Source organism: Amblyomma mixtum, chromosome 9, assembly GCF_055824585.1.
Source record: "Amblyomma mixtum isolate Tamu chromosome 9, ASM5582458v1, whole genome shotgun sequence".
Taxonomy (NCBI): Eukaryota; Metazoa; Arthropoda; class Arachnida; order Ixodida; family Ixodidae; genus Amblyomma; species Amblyomma mixtum.
Window position 1 is genome coordinate 63,092,532 of NC_143020.1, and position 18,178 is coordinate 63,110,709.

General features: G+C 44.2%; 1 protein-coding gene across 1 annotated transcript; it reads right to left on the reverse strand.

Annotated features, from left to right (window-relative positions):
* Nucleotides 1–9,287: 9,287 nt before the first annotated feature.
* On the reverse strand, nt 9,288–12,931 carry LOC149329338 (uncharacterized). Its single transcript, XM_089561929.1, has 2 exons — nt 10,844–12,931; nt 9,288–10,287 (listed from the first exon to the last, which is right to left on the reverse strand). Exons 1-2 carry the CDS (start codon nt 10,923–10,925, stop codon nt 9,566–9,568), a joined length of 804 nt encoding a protein of 267 aa, XP_089418055.1. The 5' UTR covers nt 10,926–12,931; the 3' UTR covers nt 9,288–9,565.
* Between the last annotated feature and the right edge of the window lie 5,247 nt (nt 12,932–18,178).

An 18,178-nucleotide genomic window follows, 5' to 3' on the forward strand; every position in this document is an offset into this window, starting at 1 on the left:
GTCCCTTCTTCAGGGGTGGGTGCTGCCTTCGCTCTGCCTTTGTTAGCCCGTGGCGCTGTGCACTAACGCACGAGGAGGGAAGCGTTCCTGGAGTCCTATTCATCGCCGCCTTTGTGAACCGGCCGGATGTGTCATGACTCCACATGTCGCCTCTTGAACGGTTTTATTTTTTTCGCGCAGATTTAAAAGGTTTATTAAAACGGAATACAAATGAGCTGTAAGTTTCATAAAAAAAGTTAGTACAGTAGGAGGTCCCAAAGTGGAAACTGTCTGGGGGACCTCCCATCAGGAATACATAAGAAAAGTGCACAAGTTTGGCAGGGGAGCTGGAACAAAAGTATACAATTAAGTTAAAACCGATTGGTGTAATTTGCGCCAATGAATAAGTCATACAATAGTTAGCGGGCATAATTTAACAAAAAAGGCATAAAACAGCAAAGCATAAGAGCAAGAGAAAGAACACAAAAAGACATCGGATAGCAATGGGCATTGAATAAATGCAGATATAAAACATAGGCGGAGGGAAAACCAAGAGGTTCCAGATGAGTAACAAATGACCGTTTGCTGTCAGAGTGGGGAACAGAAAATGAGATTAAGGCAACCTTAAGCATGGCATGAGGCTTAATGGGTTGATGAGAGATGTTTTTTTAGTAAAGTGTAGAAAGCGGGCTGCGAACGTGCGGATTTGATTGCTAGTGGTAATGAATTCCAGGTTTTGATGGCGGAGAAAAAAGCAGTTTGTTTTCCATAATTTGTACTCACTTTTGGTAGAAGAATATTGTTTTGTTCAGAGAATCTAGTGTTATTGCTATTAGCAAGGAAAGATGCGGAAAAACAGAGAAGTTGATTATTATCATTGCGAGCGCGGTAGATTAGAAGGCCTAACCTAAGATTAAGGAGGCATTTCAACGGCAGAATGTTTAGGTCAGAGTAAAGAGGTGAAGCAGAGGCTGTGTATGGGCTGAAAGATAAAATGCGAAGCGCTTGACTTTGAAGATGAGAAATACATGACACATGGCATGAATAGGTATTTCCCCATGATGACAGGCAATAATTAAGGTGACTGTTAATGAAATCATAGAACAGGGATAAGAGAACATGGCGTTGAAAGAAATGTCTAGTTTTTATTAACACCCTTATTCCAAACGAAATTTTTTTACTGATAGATTTCGTGTGTAGATGAAATTTTAGATGGCAGTCAAGCGTGATGCCGAGAAATGTAACGGATTCGGAGGCAGTGATAATATGATGTCCCAGATAAACGTGTGGGCTCGGGATGACATGCTTTTGATGAGATCGGAATATCATGAAAGTGGTTTTTATAGGATTAAGTTGTAGCAAGTTATATTCACACCATAAAACAATATTCTGTAAGTCTATGTTTAATTTGTTTATTAGGCTTGTGAAAATGCTGTCCTGAGTGAATAATGTCGTATCATCCGCGTAAAGTATACATATTGTGTTAATTAAGGACAAAGGTAAGCCATTGATGAAAATGAGAAAAAGAAGCGGACCTGAAATGGAACCTTGTGGCACTCCTAAATTAATAGTTAAAGGGGAAGACAGTGTTTCTTGTAGCTGGACAACTTGTATGCGGTTAGTAAGATAACTGCGTAAAAGAGCTAAAGCAGGCCCACAGATGCCTAGAGATTCTAATTTAGTGTACAGTATAGTAAAGTTTCGCCTACACCAAAGGCGAAAAGGTTCTTTTCCTCTTCTTTCCTTTTGCACCAGGGGTGCAAAATCTCTGGGACCGCCACTGGCGCGACGTGCCCTTCGAACTGCTAACCACATACGATCATGGACGAAACGGCCATTCCGACGACGATCCGGAGGAGAAACTTAACTGGCGCCGTGACCATTACGACCAGAGTTTCAAGTTAACTGGTGCCATGACCAGGATGAGTATGACCAGTGTTTCAAGTTAACTGTACCCGTCTGCTCGACAAGCGAATTTGAGCACAGCACGCTTACTTCAACAAAATCACGCGTTTCTCTCGTCTTAATACGCTCACTGGGGCCACGCAGAGGCAGATTTCGTCTGTCGTACCCGTCTGCTCGACAAGTGAATTTGAGCACAGCACGCTTATTTCAACAAAATCACGCGTTTCTCTCGTCTTAATGCGCTCATTGGGGCCACGCAGAGGCAGATTTCGTCTGTCGTACCCGTCTGCTCGACAAGTGAATTTGAGCACAGCACGCTTATTTCAACAAAATCACGCGTTTCTCTCGTCTTAATACGCTCACTGGGGCCACGCAGAGGCAGATTTCGTCTGTCGTACCCGTCTGCTCGACAAGTGAATTTGAGCACAGCACGCTTATTTCAACAAAATCACGCGTTTCTCTCGTCTTAATACGTTCACTGGGGCCACGCAGAGGCAGATTTCGTCTGTCGTACCCGTCTGCTCGACAAGTGAATTTGAGCACAGCACGCTTATTTCAACAAAATCACGCGTTTCTCTCGTCTTAATACGCTCACTGGGGCCACGCAGCGGCAGATTTCGTCTGTGGTACCCGTCTGCTCGACAAGTCACTAAAAAAACAATTTCGTAACCGCCGCGGACGTGCTCTTTCGCTTGGCGAACAGGCGGCGGCCACTCCGGGCAAGGCTGCTCTAACGAGCTGGGCGGTTGCGGCGCGACAGCGTTGCTGTAGGCGGAGGAGAATGTAAAAGGGAGAGGGAACAAATAGTCTGGCCACACTGGGTTTTAGTTCACAATCTGGCAACCTTATAGCCTGGCAACACTGGAAGTCGCGCAAGTCTGGCAACACTATAGTATGGCAACACTGGGATAGCAGACGGCGGGTACGTCTCACGAAACCCAGCCGCAACGAATTAAGTAACTAGCACAACACACGAAAAGTGTGCATTGTTGATGCCGCCCGCGATGCCCCTTGCACCATCGTACATTTTCTCTGTATGATTGGCAGGGGCACGTTTAATTACAAAAAAAAAATAGATAACGAAGACCACGTATACAGCCTCAATTAAGTAGTAATGACGCAGCAAAGTTTGATCTGTGTGCAAGGTATAGTTGATTGGAAACTGGCTGTCTGTTGTGACCTTCCAGGAAGATCGAAGCAAAACCGAATTTTGACACTTCTGGTTTCGATATCGCACCCGATGGAGCGCAACGCTTGAATTTTATTTCCAAATTTAAAATCCGGCTTAGCTTGTGCATGCGATGGTTTACTCGTCGAAACTGCGTACCGCGCAAATAGAAATCATATGTGTACATACTTATCGACTGTATTGAAAGTACACTCCGCTGACGCGCTGAATGCGCAGCACTAGAACGCGACCAGCTCGATGCCGCCACGCGCGTCGCTTGTCAGCTACTTGCGTGGAGGAATGCGAAATCATGTTTGTTGAAGAAAGGAAAGGTCGCAGTAGCTCTCAAATCTAGGCATCTTGGTAGACACCTCAACCGCGCATTAGAGCATGCAACTGAAGGTGCGTCATTGGTCCGAACCCCTGTCGAAGTTAGCCTTTAACTTGAATAAAACATGTAAGATGCTACGACACCACACTGAACGCTGTATGAGCGCTGTATGCTCAAAATTTTGAATGTTTTCGGGAACACTCCCATCACTTTGAGGGAGGGGGGTATCTCTTGCAGCCAGCGTCGTCGCTTTGGCGGACGCGGTGGTTGCGACGTGCGTCCGTTCTTTCACTCCTCTATCTGCACGTGGCAGCTAGCGGTTGTGGCTCAGCTCGAGCCAGTAAGCATGCCCGTGCAATTTCCTTTTCATTCGTCCTTCAGTCGCAGCAGCTGCAACCACCACCTCTGTTGCTCAAACCAGCGTCGTCGCTTGGGCGAGCGCGGTTTTGCGCCGCGCGTCTCCATCATTCTTCCTCTCACCTGTGTGCACGTGGCAGCGGTTGTGAATCAGCTCGCACTCTAAATTTTTCGTTATCATGCCGCGTCGTCTAGTACGCCGGCGGCCCGGGTAAAATTCCCACCTAGACCCCTAATTTTCTTTTTATTCAATTTTCTTTTCATTCTAATGTCTCATGACGTCATATGTGACCGATGACGTCAGTGCTAGGGACCAACATCCGGAGACACATTTTGCGGGCATTTCCGGCGTCAATATATAGCCTTATAATTCTTTCGCATTAATAAGCAAGCATGCGCTGCTTAAAAGGCAGAGGCCGCATCTGGATATTGTATTTTCTTACTCCTTACATGTTCTGCGCGTTCTCCACTTTTCGTGTGCGTTCGGCTGCTCTATTTCCTACCATATTACTACTCTACATAGTTTTGTACTCTCTATCTGTTTCTCGCTCACATACCTGTTGTGTCCAATCCCTATAAAAGAGGAAACACCAGCCAAGACAAATCACTCGAAAAACATTGGTCTTCCGATCGAAACGTCAAGTGAAATATGTTTGCTTTAACGAAGCATATACTTCGCTATATACTCTTTTAAGTAGTCAACTGACATTTTTTTATTTATTTCTTACTACCTCAAAGGCCCTTTGAAGGGATATCACATGACGGAGTGGGTTACAGAGCATAACATTGCTTAACTTGATGACTTGAATAGTGAGGGGTCAGTATGGTTTGGTTTATTGGGGTTCAACGAACTCAGGCTATGAGGGATGCCGTAGTGAAGGGCTCCGGAAACTTCGACCACCTGAGGTTCTTTAATGTGCACCGACATCGCACAGTACACGGGCCTCTAGAATTTCGGAGCACGACGTGGCTGGGAGTCATTCGTCTTTCACAGTGCATACATAAAATGAAGACAGATGTGACGGCAGACGGAGAATAAGAGTTCTTTTCATGGTTCATGCAGCTGGAGGTGCAGTAGGCAGGGAGGATAACAGACTCCTGTGGAACATGATAATAGAATTTCTGATGTAGACAGTCTTGCAATATGAGATCGGTTGGTTAAATTTCTGAGATGAGCCTTGCATTTTAGTTTGGCGATGCTTTCACAATACGGATAATCAGAGATGAACCCAGCAGCGCAGTTTTGTATTGCTTCTAGTGTATTCGAAACATTATTTTGATTAGGGTTCCAAATAGCACCTGCATACTCTAGTTTGGGCCGCACAAATGTTACATAGACTCATGATTTCAATGATGGTGGTTGAAAGCTTACAGGGTACCATTTGTAGGAAATGTTCACTCGATTTCTTTGTGCCAAGCATGTGCAGGTCATTGACCTACTTTCTCACTGCCACCGATTCTGATGTCGCTCGGAACACAGCAAAATTTTTTCATGCCCATGTGTTGTGTATGATGTCTCCTAATAGTGGTGTAACTGCATGTCTATGGTGAAGCGAGGGAAGTACGCTCAGAGAATCAGTGGAAATGATGCTGTTCTCGATGTTATCCTTCATTATTTTTCTATAGCCACAGAGACAGATGCACACAGAGATAGCCGTACTGTTTTTTTCCCAACTGTTTTGTACTGTGGCGCTAGTAATATAATGTGCCAATTTTAAACCATCAGCATAAAATGCTGGGCATTCCTTCTATTTTTCGTTTCCTAGATATTCTTGTAATAGGTTTGTTGTTATAGGAGGTTGTGGGCAGGTACTACACCAGGGTGGCCAAATTCTGTCTAGTGAGGGAGTCCATTCTCAGTTCTAGCCACCGAGATCAATGCCTGGTTATTGATTTTTGAAACCCGGCAGAGAATTGCGCGGCAGCAGGATTCGAACCTCGGTCCTCTTGCATGCGAGACTGACGCTCTTTTTCCACTCCATTGCTGCCCGTTCTTCCTAGTAGACATCGAGAGGAAGAAATAGGCCTGGCCAGGGCAGGTAATGCAAAAGGCATGTTAACCGATGGTCCATAACGGACCACTGGTTATCATCCCTTTGAACTGGACTCGGACTGAATTGGATTTGCATCGGACTGGACTCCAACGGAGGGGAAGCACAGCAGGGGGTTGCAGAAAGTTAGGTGGGCAGATGAGATTAAGAATTTTTGTGGGGATAGAGTGGCCACAACCGGCAAAGGACAGGGTTAATTGGAGAGGCCTTTGCCCTGCAGTGGGTGTAGTCAGGCTGATGATGATGATGATGAAATATTTTTAAATTTATGTTTAAATGCTGTTTATTTTCTGAAACATGCTAATGTAAAGTATGTACAAGACAGCATTTTGATCGGCGTTCTTTGCAAAGCATTTTAAAACGTCAGTACTAGCCTGGACTTTCTGTAGTTTATGAAAAACTGGTGCCACACGCACATACAATTTCCAAAAAGGCTGTCCGAGCAGCCAGAAGAATAGGCTGTGCCCCACTACCAGTCGGAGTAGCAACCGAAAGCTTGGCTCGGTAGACGGGCAAGTTGTGCGGTTGTTCGAAGACACCGTTTCATCTTCTTGCTAAAATGAAGACGAGAAGTGGGGTCTTAGGAAAAAACTTCCTTAATGAAGTCTTGAGGGAAAGTATATTTTTGCGCACCGATGCCCGTGTCATTTAATTTTATGTACAATAAGTCCTTCTGAACTAATGCAATATTTTATGTAACATTTTTCCACATCTTTTATAGAAATTTTGCTGCAAGGAACTTGCTAGAACACAAGCCATTGGTTTCTCTTGACATCAAGCTATGGAATAAGGGTACAATTCTCGTCCTGCCTGTCATACAAGTTATGGGATTTTGAAGTTCACACTTCAGAAACAGGAATACATATTTCTCTTCCCGTTCATGAAGCAAGTGGCAAATTAAAAACATTGTAACTCAACTTCTATGATAGGCAGGCTAATAAATTTACCCTTTTTGCAAAGCTTGATGTCAAGAGAATCAAATAGCATGCATTCTAGCAAGTTCTCTACAGAAAAATTTCTTGAAAGCTTTCGGGAAAAAAGTTACATAAAGTGTACAAGGAGTTGTTTTCCACAAAAAATTAAATGACATATTTGGAATCAGTACACAAAAAAACACCTTCCATGAAGATTCCATAATCATGACTTCATTAGCATACATTTTTTTTAAGACCACTTCTCCCCAAAACCAAGGGAAGAGCCACCACTCCTGTTGAGCCATCACATCACCTGCAGGTATGTATGAAGCGCATACTCATGAGTACGCCCTCCCTCTGATGCGTTCAACGTTTCATGGTTTCAAAGCACAAAATTTTTCTGCTGCAGCATCCAGTCTTCCTCACATCTTTTGAAGATGAACTGGGAGGTTCCCATACCTCCTTTATCTGTCTTTTATCTCTATTTGATGCCATTAAAGTTTTGAAAGCAACATTCGCAAGATGGATGCTACTCGTAAAACAGCACGTATCCCTGGTTTGATAGTGGGAAACGTCTTGGGTTCCTTCTTTTCTTCCACTGTTCTTTTATGACCGTTCTTCAGGCCCAAGCTGACAGCAGCACATAACTACAGGGCTGTAACACTAACCCAAGCTCACAGCATAGGCTGCATTCATACCCCTATTTCTCAACATTCTGCTTTTCTCATTCACTGCTGCATACAGTGATGCACCACAGTCACGTTAGTTTCCTTTTTCTTGAAGCAGAGCCTTCGTCATCAGGAGGCTCGTAGACTTAATCATGGGTAAGGGGGATGTGCGTAGACTGACAAACCGGGGCCCAGTGGTTCCTGGAGCCCAAGCGGAGGCAGCCAGGCCCTTCCACTGTCTGTTTACTCCAGCCAGTTTGAACTGTCCAGTAGGGCCTGTTATGAGGCTCTTCTCTGTACTTTGCACTCAGGAGAGGGTAAAAGAACAAATTAAGGGCATCGGAAAGTACGCTCCTAGCCTAGAGCTTGTACGGCGATAGGTCTACGAAAGAAAACGGCAGTGTTTAGAGCCACTCTGCTGCAATGGTGGCTTCAGTGTCGCTTCATGGAAACAAGGCGACTAGTATAATTGCTGACAAACATTTTATCTTCAATTTTGTGAACCGAACTACATCCACAGCACAACAAACGTCTCTCTTGCTCACCCCAAATACACTCTGTGCATTTCCAGACAGATCCAGCCACCTCATCCCAAAAAACTTCCTAATCTCATTTGCTAATCCCACCCATTACCTATGTTTGGCTTCTTTGGCTATGTTGTTCTTGCTCGGCTATGTTCTTTGGCTTTTGCTATGTTTGGCTTCTTCCAAGGCATGACCCTATTGCAGTAGGTCACAAAAACTTGGAGAAGCTTCTGAAGAAACACTACCTGTGTTTGCAATATTCTTTACTGCTGCAATCTATAAGTTACCGCTGTCAGTTAGTGCTTCTACTAGTGCAGTCATCTGTGATAGCAGTTCTTTCCTGGATACAAGGCAATACGATGTCTAAGGATGCTCGAAGTATAACAATAAAAAAAGTGAACAGCAGCTTTTTGAAGAACTGCTTTTGAATTTTAATGCACAATATTTCAAGCAAGTGAGTTTTACAAACAGCCAGAATGTATTCAACATTTTTAAATGAAGAAGAATGGAAGTCTGGGCGAGTTGGTACTGCCTCATAATTTTTGCAACAGCACTACACAACGCGCAAAGAGTTTCAGCTCCGTCTCTTTGCTCGTTGTCCTCGTTGTGTAGCGCTGTTGCAGAAATTATGATTTTTTAATGGAAACTGCAACAAAATAAGAGTGCACTGAGCAATTTCATACAACTGACCGAAATTACGAACATAACAATACACTACAAGATTACAATGCTTTTCGTAGGCACTAATCACAGTATTTTTTTGTTCCAGTAGCTACGACCCATGCAGCTTCTTATCATAAACATCCTATGTAAATAACAAAAGCTTCTTCAAGTAACACAGAGAACAAAGATGCTAGCACAGTGTGAAATGGTTACAAACCGCTGATATTCTGACAATAAAAAATTATTAAAAATACTGCGGACACAATGTTCCACAAATACTATACCATTCATATCCAGCAGACACATTGCTCTGAGTAATGGTAAAGCAGATGTTACTGAACTCTTTCGCTAGTCCCCGCTCTAAACAACAGAGAACTCCTCAAACCACCAAACTAACGCAACACACATCATTTTGAGGCTGGACACCTGCTAGTCCTCACTCATTCCTGCCGCTAACACAGCTGGAATAAACACACAAAGATTTACACAAGAACAAGTTTTCTTCGGTTGTCATACAAACATATATAAGTTCAGTGATATAAATGATTGAATTTATACTGATTGTCACAAAAATTAGCTCACTCAGGCTTAAGGATTAAAAATAATTGTTTTGTGCACTTTTGCTACACAAAATTTCTTCAGTGAGGCAGGCTGACAACTGCCATCAGCGATGAACATTGGATATCAAGTTTTTGAAGGTCTCTCCCCAAAAAGAAGTGATGCCATACAGGTATGACAGTGATTTTATTTCCATTCATGCAAGATTACGAGTACAGCAGGCTCACTCTCCGCCTTCAGGAAATACTTAGCGTGAATGTGTATGCGTTGCCTAAAGGAACAAATGTTGTTTTCTGAAAACTGCGTTAGAGTGAACAAAACTTAGAAAAGTTAGAGATGAGGTAAGTGACCAACACCTTTCATAGGGTAGCCAGCTAGAATCTTGGTAGCTTGTACACAAATTGGTAGTTAGCAAAACACTTATACCAGGGGCATCATGGACCACTGCTATTTTTTGTGAACAGCCTTCTTGTGGTAGTTCAAATTATGGCTCTGAGTGAATCTCTTTTCGCACAAGTCACATTGGTAGGGCTTTTCACCAGTATGGGATCTGATATGACCCACAAGAGTCGAGTAAACCGCAAAAGTCATGGGGCACAGTTGGCACTGATATGGCTTTTCACCCGTATGGGTACGGATGTGTCTCACCAGGTTGTTCCTCTGTGCAAAGCTGCTGCCACATTCGTCACAACGGTACGGCTGCTCACCTGTGTGAGTGCGCTGGTGTTGCTCTAGGGTGAACTTTTGTGCAAAGCTGCTACCACAGTAGTCGCAATGGTAAGGACGTTCACCTGTATGAGTCCGCTGGTGTGACTCCAGATGGGCTTTCAGTGCAAAGCTGCTAGTACAGCTGTCACAACGGTAAGGTCGCTCGCCTGTGTGAGTGCGCTGGTGTCTCTCTAAATGGGCCTTTTGTGCGAAGCTATTTCCACAGTCGTTACAATAGTATGGGCGGTCACCTGTATGGACTCGGAGATGCTGCACTAGATGGTACTTTCTTCTAAATACCTTGCTGCAGTGGGTGCATTTGTGAACCTTATTTCCTGTGGGAACACCCTGGTGGTTACCCATGCCAGGAGTAGATTCCATGCAATGGTCCTCAGGGTGGCTTTCACTGGTTGAATCTTCCACAGCAGGTGTGCCATGGTCGCTCTGTGTGACGACTGAACCTGCGTTGCACAGGCAGAAGACTTCAAATAAAATGCATGAACCAACCATCCACAGTTCACTAGGAATTGGGAAGAAAAGTTGAATGCAGACGACACACTCATCAAAAGCTGTGGATGTCTATCAAAAGTTTTAATCAACAGAACTGCAACAGAGAACTCAGGCCTGAAATAAGATGTCTGTAGAGTCAAGATGTCTCTCCAGTCACTGGTGGGCTTCACAGCAAAACAAGTGGCAGTCGGCTATGCTTAGCACAATGCCATTTCCTTTTGTTTTATTTGCTCCTGAGACAGTAGGAGAAAAAGGCTAAATGATAAAAGCCATACGAGGCCTTGGTCTCTTGTACAATTTCTTGCAGCAATGAATAGAACTCACATCGGTCATAGTTCAGTGAGTATAGTTCACATATCACAGAAAACAACTTTCCAGAATATCGAAGGCACATAATCACCATCCCTCATCACAGTTCAGTAAACTAAAGCTTCCATATCCTACAAACTGCTCTTTGAAGGACAGCCTTCAGGAAAGCATATATGGAGAAGAAGCGCAGATTCTAACCCGGCGAGTTCTGCCATGAAAGTACACCATGTTTGTGGTCCCCGGAGCTCGAACCTGCATGTGAAAGCCAGATTGTATCCATTAGGACAAAAGATTATGACTGCAAAAGCTCACACGGTGTTACCTGCATGAGGCGGTAAATATGAAATACACACTCGTAAAACAGCTTTTTCAGCTTACGTATATTCAGTAGGGCGAGCCTGAAAAGAATTGAGTTCTAAAGCAAAATTTCCCAACTTTTAATTCTGCATGCAGATGATTACTATACTTACAATCAAGAAAAATTAACAACTGCCAGCAAATTTATAGACCTATTGGAACCGATTTAACGGCCATTATTGCACTGACAAACTTGCACAATTTCTGGTTTCATGGGAAGGACAGTTAAAGTCTGCCGACACAGGCTCATGAACTAATGAGTCTCAGTCATGCTTAATGACACAAAACATTGTTAGAGCGATTATTACTCTATTAAACTTTTTATAGCCATTGCACTGTGCACAGGAAAAAGGAATCAGAGCATGACTACTGGTAAAAAGAGCCCAGGTTACAGCAACCACCCACGAATGTAGCCAATATGCCCATCACGATGTACCGCCTCCACCATCTCCAGGAGTTCCATTAACCAAGTGAGTAGAACCACATCTGAAACTGCACACTACTGTGTCTTGAGTGCAGTTAGAGCATACCATGTTTACTCGTTTAGTACCCGCACCACCAGTTTTGGGGACGAGAAACCAGAAGGGAAAAAGAATAGAAACTATCAAGACCGAGTTTCTCAATGAGCTGCTCTGAAAAAGGTTTAAAGGGACACTAAAGCACTTTTTTTGGAAATCAGGCTGGCAGCGGCGTCCTATAGTTTTTCATGCTGTATACTGGAATGTCGCATTTTAATAAGGCAAAAACAAGTGAAAATTGCCATTTTTATTCCCGTTATTCCCTTCTTCTCTCTCCGTTCGAAGCCTAATGCCATTCCTGTGGAAAGAATTCTAGTATTTTAGAAACGAGTTCACTAAAAAAATGTTTGTTTTGAAGGCGGTCCCCATTTTCATTATCATTTCAAATCCCTGTAATTCAAGCAAAATCATTTAAAACACTTCGATCTCACTTTCTACATAGACAAAATGCACTGAGATCATTTCACATGCAATTTTCCAGGTTATGACCATCAAGAAATGGAGTCATGCAAAGTTGTCAGGTGTGGTATTGAAGGCTTCTTCCTCTCGAATCTTGCACGCATTGGCTTGTCAGTAACGGCCTGCAATGTAATGGAGAAAAAACAAGCGTCACAATAAAACAAACACAAATGTCGCAAGCAGCGGGGTGTGTGTGCTTTTAAGCAAATGGCAATGCACAATGAAGCGAGAATGTACAAAATCCACGTCCGACTACACATTCTGTTTTCTTCCTCCTGCAGGCACAGAATTTGAAAGGACATGGATAGGGAAAAAAAAGTTCAATGGCAACCTAATGTAAACTGGGAGTACAAATTTATGAAACTGGCTAGTTGGTTTATGGGGGTTTAACATGTCAAAGCGAGTCAGGCTATGAGGGACGCCGTAGTGAAAGGCTCCTGAAATTTCGACCACCTGGGGTTCTTTAACGTGCACTGACATTGCACAGTACATAGGCCTGTAGAATTTCGTCTCCATTGAAATTCGGCCGCTGCAGCCGAGATCGAACCCGTGTCTTTTGGGTCAGCAGCCGAACGCCGTAACCACTGAGCCACCACAGCGGGTAAATTCTGGAAACTGATCTTCTCTACCAGCTAAAAAGGAATGTCGCTTGTGATATTTTAAGCACAGTTGGTCTGGACAGTTCTCTTGGCAAGGTTCTGCATATGTTCGCAGCAGTCGGTTGCATTCAAAGGTTCTTCCTCAAGCATGTACTCTACGTCCTCCTAACACTGCTCCTCATGCCTGCAATTCGAAACAACATCTAGTAGAGTAAGGAGAAGTCTCCAAGGCCACAACTGCATTGTTTACACGCTTTATGTATTGAATACTGTAGAAGAACTGCAGATTGGGCTAGTTGGTGTAGATTCATAGTGATGGTTCAACAGCGCAAACACACACAGACCAAGAAGGAGACAAGACACACACAGCGTGAACTTACAACTTACAACTGTGTGTCTTGTCTCCTTCTTGGTCTGTGTGTGTTTAAGCTGTTGAACCATCACTATGTATTGAATACGTGTAATTCAGTCCTAGATCAATGGGCTGAGTTATGAGTAGACTCACCTGGGCTCATTTTTAGATTGTTATCTGAGTGCTGAGCTAGTCGGATCTGAACTCAAATTCAGATTGCGACCCGAGTCGTGAGTGAGTGTCGGCTCAAGCTCATATTATCGTTTTCGCAATAACGGTGCAGGCTTAGATTTTTTGCCTTGTTGTTTACTGATGGCGGAGAGCAGGAATGATTTACGGCTGTGACCAAGGGTACTCGAGGGCAAGGCAGCCTGGTGACGTCGGCGAGCCACCAAACAAGGGGATTCTGCGGAAGCTAGGAAGGCGGCATTTTGTCCCAATCCCAGTGCTAACTTTATGCGGGTGCAGTAATGAGCCGGTAGCTTTGTCCGAGTCTCTCCATGCTGTTGAGAGTTCATATCACGATGATGATTTGCAATCACTATATCATTTGTGACACGTACATAAGCAATCAAATTCTGGCATTAAAGGTGAAATAGCACTTATCTGCATTAACCTTAAAAATGTGGCCTACGAAACTTGGAAAATCGAATTGAAGACATCAGGACGGAAACCTAACCCAAAGAATGTCAGCCCAAAAACATGCATTCATAACCAATGCGCACATAGCTCTTGGGGTTGCTAATCCCCCTCTTGGGGACTGGAGAGTGTTCGGCCTTTATAAAGCTAACAGTGCCGCTTGAAGCGGGCTCTCTTCTTATTTGAAAGCATTATGATTTAATATTTCTCAGTACTGTACGAAATCTCCTCGCAGTGTAAGTAAAGCTAGGTCCATAAAAATGCGCTCATAGTGCGTCAGGGCGGTAAACATCCTAGTGCTCTTAAGATAGGAATAGGTTATGCTTGTGCTAAATCCATTGTTTTTATAAACTTTTCTTTTGAAGTGTTTCCTCACGAGCCGCAGAAAAGGATGGCATGCAGCGATCTTTTTATAGCCCGATTTTCCCAGTTGTGTCCAGCATGAGTACGAACTCGTCTGTTATACTGGTTTGTGCAGACCTGGAGCACAGAGTATAATATTATGTTTTGTAGCTTTCCTCGGATCTAAAGCCTGCTTTGAGCCATTTAAGCATCCCAATACAATACAGCAGTTATGCTATTTCATCAGCATTTAACCAGCATCGCTTTCTCACTGAACAATCACGGCCTCCATGCTCTTTTATTTTTTACTCTGAGAAGGCATGGACCCGAGATGTTGGAAGGGCCATTCCCATTTTTCTGATCGGACAAGCAGTTTTAAGAGACTGAAAGTGATGGCAGCAGTCATTTCTGAGTGTTTTACTTATTTCCATTTTTTGAATAAAGAGCTGATATGAAGTAGTTTTACGTATGCTGTCAAGTGGTATTCATCAGCACCTGTCTTGTGCACTGGTAAAACATTTGCCGAGTCCGAAAAAGAGAAAAACCCCGAAGAAACCTTCGAGGGTTTGCGTGGTAGTGACCCCCGAACGCACACATGCGCCCACAGTTCAACAGCTTTCTCAATCACAGACTGACTCAATGCCAGAAAAGCAAAGGCTTGAAGTAAAAGTAAAAGCAGTCACATGCAGTCAGGGCATGTCCTTTGATTGCTGGCAGACTGCAATTGATTGACTTCACCATACCAAATATTTTTCCTAGACAGATTTAAAAAGCGGGTACTGGCAGATAGAGTTTAACGAACATGAATATGAAAAAACTGCCTTCGTCACTCCCGATGGCCTGTATGATTTTAAGCTGCTGCCTTCGGTCGCTGTTCAGCGTCACTGACGTTTCAGCAAATTTCAACGAAGTTTCAGCACTGTTTCTTCACTCAGCCATTCTGAGGAAGGGAAGAGGCCTCCTCGCTCCGACTGCTTCCCCGCATTGCATGTACTGCTCGTATCATTCGATGCGGACTGAGGTGTCCCACGACGAATGTCAGAGGGGAGATATTCGCAAGCGGTGTCCCCCCAGGCTAAGCGAAAGGGGGGTCAGAACCCCTGTCCCCTACTGTGATTTACGCCGCATATTTCACAGGACAGCAATATCAAGGTATAGTTCAGCATAGGCTGGCAGCAGTTCCACAGGAACCTTTTTCCCCTGGCTACTGGTGCTCTTCCAAAGCCTGCAAAACCGAAAACACACAAAAAAGGTACAGCAAACACACACACAAAAAACGATAAAACACACCCCATATGAAATTTCATAAATTGATGCAGCCTACTGCTTCTACTTCCCCGCAGATGCAAGTATTGTAGCAGGTTTAAAGGAGTAATTTTGTCTACATTGTGGTTACACAGTTCTGCGGCTTTCATCATACTGGTAAAGGCGGCCCGAACCTTTTGGTGACTGCGCGGTGACATTTGGGAACACGCGCACAAAGACGGACCATGTCTTCACACGCGCACGCTGCAATAGTGACGTTCACCGGGTTGCACGAAGTTATCCTTGCTCTGTAGGCACAAAGATTTCCTTCTGCAGAGCTTCTTCTTCTCACAGACTGACAACACACAAAAATAATATATATAAAGCAACAGACTGGGGATCTGGCACGACCGGCAACGGGAAAAGTGCGCGAAGCCGGGGCTTGAAGTGCTAGCGACATCAAATTAGTGGTGGAACTAAAGCGCCAAAATGAAATGAGTGGACAAACACGACTAGAAGAGGAAAATAATTAGGACAAATTTTGTGTTTCAAAAGCATTCAAAAACAATTGCAGTGATTCCGTTTTAAAATGTTTTAGTTGTGTGCATTTTGTTAGAAAGTATAGCGCTTGCTTTGTAAAAATTTTTTGACAGCGTTCGCTCAGAGCAGCGGCAATGGCCTCTATGGCAATCATAGAGTTTCTTACTATTACCTAGAGGGAAAGCTGGCAAGCCGTCTATGGGAGTTTGCATGGAGACCGCACGTGACCACCTCAGCCACCATGGGCGCTCAAAGCATCATGGGGCGGTGAGCTACTTGTTGCGGAACTGTAACTTTTGGCCAAAAAATAATAAAAAAATAAAGCTGTTTGATAGCTACAAACGTCCTAACATTCAATATCTTGTCTAATGATTGCAACAAACGAGCAGAAAAGCATTTAAGTGCAAAGTTTGCCTAAAACAAGACATGACTAGCTTTCCTACTGGCCAAGTGATGAACACTAAAAAAACTAATATTTCGTAAATAATAGGCGCACTTTTAAAAGTAACTATGTTTTAAAAAAAAAATGTTGTTGTTTAGATACTTTAAGAGGTTTTTTAATGGCATTTCGGAAGAGTAAAACCTTTTATTGGCGTCGTGTGTCGTCGCGTCTTCACTACTATGGCTTTTGCACACTGCGTTCGCGCGAAAGTTGTCTGCGCACACACAAACTACGTTTTCGGAATGAAACGCCTTAGTACTGCCACTCTGTGCTCCCGAAAAACTACGACTGTGCCGCAACAAGTAGCTCACCGCCCCATGATGCTTTGAGCGTCCATGTTGGCTGAAGTGCAGCGCCGCCAGCTTTCCCTCTAGGTAGTAGTAAGAAACTCTATGATGGCAACGGCAGCGGGACGATGCCAAGGTTGACGGTGCTCTGATGTAATACCCTGGTCATATCTTTTGACATGAAGGAAGAACTCCATGTCTTTTGACCATTCTGCTTGCTTTTGTTTGAAACTCGATTCTGCTAGCCCTACTTTTTCTTCGTTATTTGTTGCTCGAGTTCTTGGTGTGCATCGTTCGTGTACAGTTTCCGCTTTTCCCTTTTGCCAGCGCTTCTGTCGCTTTTGCCTCAAAAGGGCATCGTCTGTGGCCATGGGGCCCCCGTACGCAAAAAAGAGGTGTGCGGTTGCACGATGTGCGAGCGATAACCTGTCTGGCGGCGTCACATTTCATCGCTTCAGCGCTACACCTGCGACATTCAGCGCGACACCTGAGGCGAGGACGAAGGAAAAAAGCACAACGAGAACTGACTACCTAAAAATAGCGTTGGTGGTCGGCACTCGTCGTGTCTTCTTTCTTCGTTCTCGTGTCGGGTGTCGTGCTGAAGCGTCGCGGCGTTCAGCTGTTTATTTTTCCCGCCAAGCAGCACGTGACGCTGACGTCACAAGTATGACGTCACTGAAACACGTGACTTTGACGTCGCGTTTTTGTTTTAATTATGACGTCACTTTTTAGTTGTCCACGCATTTCGAAGACGGCGCTGGCTGCGCACCACAAGCCGCCATGTTTTGAACGTATGGGCTTCTATGCAGCCTACGCTACCATAGTACATCTACCTTGGTGTACGCATGGATAGCATGAAATCCATGCGTCCTGTGCATGCATGGAGGAAGAAAAACTTTTTTTACCTCCATGTGTGCATGAAATCAGAAGTACAGTCAGGGCTAGAGGTCAGACAAAGAAGTGTGGGAAGGCTAGCCTTGGGAGCCCATGGGAACACTCCGAATGAGGGAGTCCAGGGAGATATGGGTTGGGCGTCGTTCGAGGTTCGGGAGGCCATCAGCAAACTGAAATACTGAAATATGATCAGAGACTAACTCAAATGGAGGAAACAAGGTGGGCAAAAAAGGTGTACAAGTATCTGTACATGAAAAGTATTAACACAAAATGGACTAATAGAACCCGAAAGCTAAGAATGAAGTATTTACGGGTGAGGGATGGGACGCAACAAAAGACTAACGTGAAAGCGGAGGTAAAGGAGACGGAAAGAAGGATGTGGAAAGAAAGAATGCAGGAAAAATCGGCGCTAGGCATATATAGGACACGAAAACAGGACATCAAAAAAGAGCGATTATTCGATAATTCGCGGGGCAGTTCACTGCTTTTTGAGGCTAGGACAGGGACTCTGAGAACAAAAACGTATAGGTCCAAATTTGAAGAAGTGGATATTTTGTGCTCTGCTTTTTAAAGTAGACCATTTAGTGGAACTGAAGGGTGTCATGCATTTTTCATTCCTGTGAAGCGGCTGTATTAGGATGTGGAAGAGGGATTTTATCCCAGCAAACCAAAAACCTCTCAGAGACGTCTAACTAGACGTCTCTGAGAGGTTTTTGGTTTGCTGGGATGCCAAGGAGACTACTTCCGCCAAGGAGACTACTTCCGCACACGCGCGCACACGCGCGCGCGCGCGCGCGCGCGCGCACACGCACACGCACACACACACACACACACACACACACACACACACACACACACA